Here is a 9,026-nt window from a genome sequence, read left to right as displayed (position 1 = left end):
TGTCCCAAGGCCTGTGCTGGGAACCTTGTCTGAGTAGTAGCAGGTTAGTTGGATTAATCTCCAATTATATACCACATTATGGACTAACCCCTGAGAAGTTACTCTGCAGAAATTTAAAAGCACCTTAAGCCATTTGCCAAAGGAGAATTATTTGTTGTGTTCTCCATTATAACAGAGAAGTGCATCCCAGTTGTTTGCCTGAACCCTGCCCAGGGATTAGTGCTCTTCACAAGGTTTTCCCCACATTCCAGCCCAGAGCTGGATGCAGCACTCAAGGTGGGGTCTCACAGAGGGGCAGAGTCCTTGCCCTGGTGGCCAGGCTGCTCTTGGTGCAGCCCAGGACACAGCTGCCTTTCTGGGCTGTGAGTGCACATGGCTGAGTCACTTCAAATTTCTCATCCACCCACCACCATCCCCAGGTCCTTCCCCTCAGGGCTGCTCTCCATCTGTTCATCCCCCAGCCTGCATTTGTGCTCAAGAGATTGTCCCAACCATGTCCTTCCTTATTTCAAAACCAGGTGTAAGTAACCTTACCCCTCAGAAGCCTCTGAACAATCTCCTGAATATCCCACTGATCCAACCTGTTTGGGTAGCTACAGGATGGAAAAACTTCTTTTAAATAAACCAATTCTAGTGGCAGTTCTGATATTCAGCTACAGACTGACACACCAAAAATACTTAAAGAACAACCAGGAACAGCGTGGCCAGAAAATGTGACATGAGAAAAGCAATCTGGGAAGGACAGAGGGTGCAGTGCAGGTAGAAGGCAATTACCATTTTATTGCCTTCTCTGGTAGAAATACATGTTAGGAAGGCTGTCTCCTTAACATCAGAGCTGAGCACCAACCTTATCCCAATGCCACTGCTTCCTTCTGGAAGCTTCCCTGATTTCAAAACAAATCAGACACATGTAAGCACTATTACTAGCTAAGGTACTCCCTTCAGTTGATGAGTTTAAGGGGTGTAACATCAACACACAGGAAATTCCATTTAAAGAGATAAAACCAGGTGAGGTGACTGTAAAAGACGTCCTGTAAGTGAAGAATTGTTCACCCAGCTCTTCTAGCAGTTTTTCCTAGAGAACAGAACTTGGCAACCAGCTAATGGACATCTACTAAATGAAATTGTCTCCAATTCACTCTGGTGGCCATGTAAATAGATTTTAAGGTCTCCTCAAAGTCAGAGGATGGTGCTAACACAAATATATCCTGGCTCAGTTCCAATATCAGACACTTGGCTTTCAGCATTTCCCTGCATTTCATTATGCACAGAGCACTGCTAGCAGGAAATGAAGAGTCATATGTAAAAGTAAAGGCAGTTCTGTTTATTTTCCAGCAACATCCCACACAAAAGCAATAGAAACACGAACTGCTCTCAGCAGAAAATCTGTACAGTTGGTAACATTTACAACAGTTTTACATTTAAAACCAGAAAACTGAAAGAATCAAGCACTTTCCCTAGACATTGTTTTCTTGACTGCATTAATAAATGACTGATGACTATTTACAAATTTCAAGTTAAGGCTACTACTTCTAAAAAAAACCCCAACATTATTGCATAGACTTTACCATGCTGACTTCCAATTTCTTGAGGGTATTAAACTTCCAATTGTTTCTGAGACATTTTTGCAAAAAAAAAGTGGTTTTTGAAGGTAAGGTAGTTAAACTTCCAGTAACTGCAGCAGATGGGCTTACTAGTACTAATCAGCCACATGCACAGCACCATGTGCTTTACTTCAGGTCAGGTGGGTTACAAGAGCCATATGTAAAAACAAGGAAGCATAAAAAAAATCCCCCAACTTGGCTCTTGATCTGCAGGTGGACAACTGAAATCATGTTCACAGTGGGGGAGGGAGTGGGGGAAATTGGTAAGATCTTGCTGTGTTATTTATAATTACTAGAGGATAGCACTGCCATTGACTAGTTTTACTATTGAAAAGTTTTATAAAAAAATCTGATATACATAAATTAAAGTTAACAAGAAGTCACACAACTTAATTGCAATTTTACATAAGTTTGGTCTGGAGAATACCTAGACCAATCACAGCTTTGAGAACAGTCTTCAACTTTGCTTAAGCTTTCTTACTATTAACAGGTTATGGATCAAGCTAACCTCTCAAATTTAAAAGAAACTTTCTCTAAAACAGGTTGCACAAGACTATTTAACTCACAGTATCAAATTCTTTCAGTGGCTCACTCAAACACACTTCCAAGTCAAATTCTCCTTCTGCTTGATAGTCAACATGTCTAACTTTGGTGGGAGTGCCAGAACAGGGATCCTGGAAGGAAAAGGCAATTAATAATTACTAGTTAAGTACAAGTTATTAATACAGGTAATTCAATTAGCTTCTGTAATTCATTTAGACCACCCTATACCAAAGGCTTACAAATGCTTTAAAACCCATAAAACCTCAATGCCAGTCTTAATATTAAAGAGATGTAGGCTTCTGCCCATCCAAGCACCTTTGGAGATACCTTGCAAGTGTTCCAAGGACCTATACATGCAAACATTAAAACATTATACAGATTTAATATTAGAAAAATAAATACAGCAAGAAAAGCATTCCTAGATCTTTAATGCTCAGCTGTACCAAGTGCTTTCTGGACATAAAAGGAGCCTACTTCTGTGTGAGAAGGAAATGTTACCCTCTTTTAATATTAGACATTGCAATCTAAAGTAGTTTTTCAACTGTACATTACAGTTCATAACTGATTTGCTTTCAGCAAATAAATTTTCCTTTGTAAGCTATGAAAAAATGGGATGTTTTTAATTTGAGATGATCACTTAAGTTCTAATTCTCTAAACCCAAGGCTAGAGACAGAATAGCTTTAGCTGGAAAATACCTGAGTTTCAAGATTGCTCAGCTTTTTAAACAGTCCCTAAACAAAGCAGATGATGGGATCTGTGAGGTATTCAGGCTGCTCTGGATATAATTCTAAGCAATGAACCAATTATCAACAAGTAGTTATGCAAATGACAGATATACTTACATCATTATCTTGACAGCTCGTTTGAGATTCAGTAGAATTGCTTCCAACAGATTCTGTCTCCATCTCACCAAGGTCAACAGGACAACTGTAAAATCATTTAGAAGAATATAGCATAAAATAAATTGATTTTTTAGTGTTAAGATGAACTTTGTTGTGCAGTCCTGAAAAAAATGGCCAGGAGAGCAAAGAGACCTGCAGAGATCACAGGGACAGTGGTGGCAAACTGGGGAGACAAAGAGAACTGCAGAACAGCTCAGTACTGCCAAAATGGCCAAGGACTGAATGAAGTCTTGAGACTGAATACTGCAACTTGTCAAAGACAAAAACCCAGTGCTAAAGAAATGCCCCAATGCAAATGCTACAGAAGAGGAATGAATTTTTTTTTCCGTTTTGCAAAGATTTAATATCCATTATACACAGCATCTGAAGGTAGCATTTTAACTCCAATGCACACAGCAGGGTTCTGGCTGAAGGACCAACTCCCCTCACACTGATAGCAACTATAGGGAAGCTGAAAGGAAGGTTTTCTTTTAGATCCTATTGCTCTGCAGTAGTTATAAAATCAGCATTCCATTAAGGAAAAACACTACTTTATTAACACAAAACTGCCTGCTGAGGAATTAAGTTCCATCTTTGTCCCCTTCGTTCTCTACTGCCAGTTTTATGTCATGTTGCTGATCAGCTGTATTGCTTTCAACAAAGGAAAATAACTAGGGCATCACTCTACATCTTCTAGAGCTTGGGATGAGTTGACAATTCTCCCTCTCTGGAGAAGAAACATTTTACACCACTGATCTTGAACTAACAAGTGAGAAGAGAGGCAGGTTCCTGTACACTGGATTAGTCCAAGCTCAATATTCAGACCTGCCATTAGTGAGAACACTCCAGCACTGCTCCTGCCAGATAATCTGAACACTGGTCTGAAAGAATTGCCTCCTCTTGATGGTGTGGTGATTATTTTACAGAGCAGCACAGAACTGGCTCTGCTTTCACCTCACCTAAAGAGAGGGATATGGATGTTTGCCCTTCCAAGGACACTGGGCAAGGACCAGGAAGCTGTTGGATATTTTGATTGAGAAGGAACTGAGCACCACTAAATGTGGATAAATAATTAGGGAAAACATTCAGCACTCACTGACTTGTCTCAAAAAGAACTATGCTGGGGGTGATGTTTATTTCTTAAACATGAGACTTCACATCATAATTTCTGTAACAGCATCTTGAATACTCTGTGTACATACATTTCCTGCAGATCACATCCTCCTTCAGTTGGAGGATCCCAGGAATGCAGTGCCACTTTCCACAGTTTGATCTGCTGGTCCCATGACCTACGGCTGTACTTCTTAAATTTGTTTGGAGTTCTGGGATGAACTCCTGGTATACGATGGCATCTATTCAGATATCAGACATGAAAATTGATCAGTGCTTTATTCACACATACATAACATGCCTTTAAATGTTAACTGATTTATTATTTATGAGAAAAGAGCAACGTGCAATTCCAGCACTCAAGCCAAGGTTTGCCAGCTCCATACAAACTTCTTAGTTTTTCTGACTCCAAGTCAAATGAAATAACAATAAAGAATTACCATTCATAGGTTTGAAAACTTAATTCCAAACTCAACAGCAACTGTAGCCCATTTTGTCTTGAAGTTAACTCATGTGAAAACTGACTGCAAAAAAGCAGTTTCATTTCCTCTCATTGACAAGCACATCCAAAAGAACTTTCATTTCCATTTCAGCAGCATGAGGTGTTTCTTTTATACTGACTCATTAAAATAAACCCTTAAGCCACACCTCAGTTGATTGTTAGTGCGATCTAACAGTTCAAGAATGTCTTAAAAAAGTTTAATTTGTAGATACCTTCTATTTAAATGTGTATTATATACCAAGTTTAGTACATTAATGTGCTTATAAAGAACAGGTATGACTTGGAGGTGGACATTTAGTTTCTAGAAAGTCAAGCAGCTTACCTAGGAACTTCTTTAATGTATCTATCATATGCAATCGTGTTTTTTCCATAGTTTATCTGTTTTTGTCTTCTCATCAAAACCACCTCATCTGTCTCAAGTTCTACTGCCACCGTGGACTCCTTTGAATCAGAACTGAAGGAAAAAAACATTGTAGGTTTGGGACTACTAGAAAACCAGTGACACTCAAACAAACCCACTTGTAAAAGGCTATAAATAAACATGTTAAAACTTCTCAAACAAATGCTCAGGGTGTTACTAAACCATGGTGTTGGAACAGACTTGAGATGAAGCATTTTAAACTGTGTGTTTTAAGAAACAACATTGTACAATGAAAATTCTATTTTCAAGATTCTCCTCAGCTAAGCTAGAAATGTAACCTACCTTCCTGAGGAGGACTTCCTTTCTCTTGAAAATTCATTTATCAGGAGTTTTCTTCTGTGTCTGTAAGAATTCAAATCAGTTTTAAGAAATTATATACACAAAAAGGAACATGAAGGCTGCACTGTCCCAGCTCATGGGTGAATTAACTTTTCAGAAAAGCAGCAGCACCCCCAGACACTGCAAAGGCGTTTTTGCTATGAAATGGATGTTTCAGTTTTCCCTTAAAAACCAATAAAAATACAAGGACTTTCTTTTCCTGACTATTTTTCCCTAAAGCAACTTCTTATAGCAATGATACAAAAAACCCAGTCATTAGTGAGAGGGTATTTTAAGTATTTTAATCTAAGAGATTCAGGAAAAGCTTCTTCCAAAAGGGAGATATTTAGGGATACACATCCAATCTCCAGAGAGTATCCCATGACATTCCTGCAGGACTGAACCCAAAGCAGATCTGAAAGCAGCAGAAAAGAGGCTAAGGTTGGCCTGATTTTACCACAATGGTGAAGTTAAAAATACAAGCTGAAACAGATTCTACAAGATAACTTCCATTTCTGTTCCTTTTACCACTTCATCTTAGACACCCAGGCATACCTTGCAATTTCTTTGTGAACACTGGTCCTCATTTCATCTTCTTCCACTGCAGTGCCCCAGTCTAAACACCTGGGAAGGGGTCCAGGACCTTCTGGTGTTGTAAAACTAGAAAGAAAAAAAAAAAATTAAGGCTCTATGTTAAAACTTTGGGTTATTGTATTTACCACTCACAGCTTGATCCCTTAAACATGATTATTTACAATACTCAAAATGGCTGTGAAAACCTTGTGCTTTATTAAAATTTTATCACTGTAAAATTAAGCATCAGTTGTGACTCCCACCTTGTGTTGGGTTAAAATTGATGTAGGTATCTATAGAAACATACCACTGTAGCTTGATAACCCAGCCCATGCTTTCAGTAATTTCCAGCTTTGTGTTCTTCAGAAAATGGGACATGAAACACCAACTTTATTCATTTACTCACTTGTTTTCACTCCACTAAATGACTCAGCAATTATTTATACTTTGATGACTGCAGACTCATTTGCTATATAAGAGATAAAAGGCTGGAGCACAGAATTAAGTTGCAAAGCTAATTAATTAAAATTACATGATAGCACCAGGAGTTGCTCCATGTGTGTATATGCCTGGTAGAGAAGGTGAAGGCACAAAACCATTTTATTTTAGCTAGGAAACAGATTTGCTGTGACTTTGCAAACTGGTTTAACAACTTTATTGCAGTCCATTAGCATCACAAGCAGGTTCAGACTCTTGTGGGGAATAAGCTCATACTCCTTCCCAACCATCTACTGCTGCCTGCATTATTCAGTGTTTCCCCTGCCTGTCTTCCTGATGACCAATTTTCCCTAAGTAAAACTCAAAACTGTATCCTACAGAGCAGAGCTTTTTCAGCAGATCTGGAAATGCTCTGGAGACTTTCCAGGATTCTGTGCAAACATGTCCCCTGGAGTCAGGGAATTAGGGCCATCTGCACTAAAACCAGCTCCAACTCCCTCCCTGCTCCTAAATTGGTTTGCACAACTTTGAGTGGTTTGTTAAATTCAAACTAAAAGTTATTTTTAGATGAAATCCAGTTATCAACTTGGCAAAATTAAAAATTCATAGCATACAGTACAGGTCCCTCTGCAAAGATTTGTTCAAGCTCCAAGGAATTTAACTTTTGCTTATACCAATTTCTAGATTTGCAGAGAATACAGACCATATTCAGTAATTGCTCTCCCATGGTAGAGAACAAACAGCAGAATCCCAGTTGGTCCCAACTGAGTTTCTTCCTCAACACTGTGCTGTGATATCTTTTTATATTTGTTTGATTCTGTACCTGTGCTGTGATTATCAAGATGACAAGCCTCCACCCTGATCCTCTTTACTTTTGGGAATTTTCTTTTGACATGGTTGGATTGGCATAAATAAAAAGTTTTGGCAGAGGAAGCGAATAATTTCAGAGCTCAATCCAAACTGAAACCAGGAAGTATGTCTGCACAATTCAGTACTGGGAGACACACAGAAGTGTCACTTATTTACTTTGAAACTATCAGTGAAGTTCCATCCTTGTACTGCTGTTCAACTATGCTTCCTGGAATTAGTTTAAGCTACTCTGGATAATGTAACTTGAGCCACTGACCAACAGGTTCCCTGCTTATTGTCAGCAAAGGAAAATGGGTGGGCACAACCTAGCCCTGTTCAAGAAACCTTGATTCAATCAACTGGGCTGTGGGGCCAACTCCCATCCAGAGATCAAAGTGATTAAAGAGACCACGGCATGAATAGCTCAGACTGAAAATGTGATATAAAATAAATACTTAAGTCTAGCTGTGCTGACAGACATGGAAGGCAGTGCTATGGGGTGACCTCAAAACTGCATCCCCCCACAAATGTGCTGAAATATAACACAACTTCTCTGTACTCCCTTCAGAAACAGAAAATAGATGATTTCTAAGAATTGAATTTTTGTCATTTACTTCAATTTTACCACAACTGTTTGTACAGCCTGTATTTACAAATATAATGGGCCTGTACAGTATTAATTCTCGATAAACAGCAGTAGACCAACACGAAATAGGATATAAATTATCAAGGACATATATTTCAAGAGATAAGGATGAAAAATGCTGCCTCTTAAGAACTGACTCCAAGATAAGAGCACTGCACTCGATCCTTTTCCCTCCTTTAAGACCAGCTATTTGTGGCTGATGAGCGATTGATAAACAGGCAGAGCTAGGAAAGCTGAGCAGAAGGGCCAGTGTAACAGCTCCGGGCGAACAAAAGAGCAGGAAGCCGCTGCCATTGTCACCATGCTCACCTGTCCAGCCGGCTGTCCTCAGGCCTGGCCTTGTTTTCCTCGAACACGGAGGACTCGGGCTCGTTCTGCCTCCGCCGCTTCCCATCGGCGCCGCGTTTCCGCTCCTGGGCCCAGCGCGGCGGGTGCTGCGGGCTGGGGACAGACACAGCGACACAAGAGAGCCCGGGTGGGCTTCAGGGCTTCAACCTCCTTCAGAGACCGCGCTATTTACCGAGTGCGCGGCCACCAAACGCAGGGAGGCGACGCCACTCGCTGCGGGCACCCTGAGGGGGCTCTGCGGGCCCTCTGAGGGGGCTCTGCCCCCCCCCACTCCCTCAGAGAGCTCCGCTGCGGGACGGCGGGAGCGAAGCCCGGGGAGCAAAGGGGGAACGAGGCCAGGGGAGCAAAGGGGGAACGAGGCCCGGGGAGCAAAGGGGGAATGAGGCCCGGGGAGCATAGGGGGGAGCGAGGGCCGGCGCCGCCACCCCCGCCTCAGCCCGGCGGCCTTACCTGCTCTTGGTGCTGCCGTGCGGGCTCCTGTGGCGGAAGGACATGGCGCGGGGTATCCTCGGGAGGGAGGGCTGGAGGCAGAGCCGGGCGCGGGGAGCTGAGGAGGCCGGAGGAGGAAGGAGAGCCGGGCAGTGAGGCAGAACTGAGCGGTGAGGCAGAGCCGAGGGAGCGCTGCCGCCTTCCCGCTCAGCCCCTTCGCATCTCCCGCCGGCGCTGAGCGACACGCCCGCTCCGCCTCCCCGCGGGGCGCCTCCACGGGGACAGGTGCGGAGGGGGGGAGAGCGGGAAGGCGCAGCGGCCGCCCCGCGCCCTCAGACGCTCACAGACATCCCCCACCCCCCC

General features: G+C 42.2%; 1 protein-coding gene across 1 annotated transcript; it reads right to left on the bottom strand.

Annotated features, from left to right (window-relative positions):
- Positions 1 to 1,303: 1,303 nt before the first annotated feature.
- LOC129120576 (histone RNA hairpin-binding protein-like) lies at positions 1,304 to 9,026 on the bottom strand. The gene is made up of 8 exons (XM_054633242.2): positions 8,685 to 9,026; positions 8,196 to 8,327; positions 5,936 to 6,040; positions 5,345 to 5,404; positions 4,964 to 5,095; positions 4,232 to 4,381; positions 2,991 to 3,075; positions 1,304 to 2,278 (listed from the first exon to the last, which is right to left on the bottom strand). Exons 1-8 carry the CDS (start codon positions 8,726 to 8,728, stop codon positions 2,162 to 2,164), a joined length of 825 nt encoding a protein of 274 aa, XP_054489217.1. The 5' UTR covers positions 8,729 to 9,026; the 3' UTR covers positions 1,304 to 2,161.

Source organism: Agelaius phoeniceus, chromosome 4, assembly GCF_051311805.1.
Source record: "Agelaius phoeniceus isolate bAgePho1 chromosome 4, bAgePho1.hap1, whole genome shotgun sequence".
Taxonomy (NCBI): domain Eukaryota; kingdom Metazoa; phylum Chordata; class Aves; order Passeriformes; family Icteridae; genus Agelaius; species Agelaius phoeniceus.
This window is presented reverse-complemented; position numbering and strand designations above follow the sequence as displayed.

Excerpts from the sequence above, each read along its gene's own strand:
- LOC129120576 (XM_054633242.2), bottom strand. The coding sequence starts at position 8,728 with ATGTCCTTCCGCCACAGGAGCCCGCACGGCAGCACCAAGAGCAG. Across the intron at positions 4,382-4,963 it reads TACATTAAAGAAGTTCCTAG|ATGCCATCGTATACCAGGAG; the intron begins GTAAGCTGCTTG and ends ATATCTGAATAG. Across the intron at positions 2,279-2,990 it reads CGAGCTGTCAAGATAATGAT|GATCCCTGTTCTGGCACTCC; the intron begins GTAAGTATATCT and ends TTTTCCTTCCAG.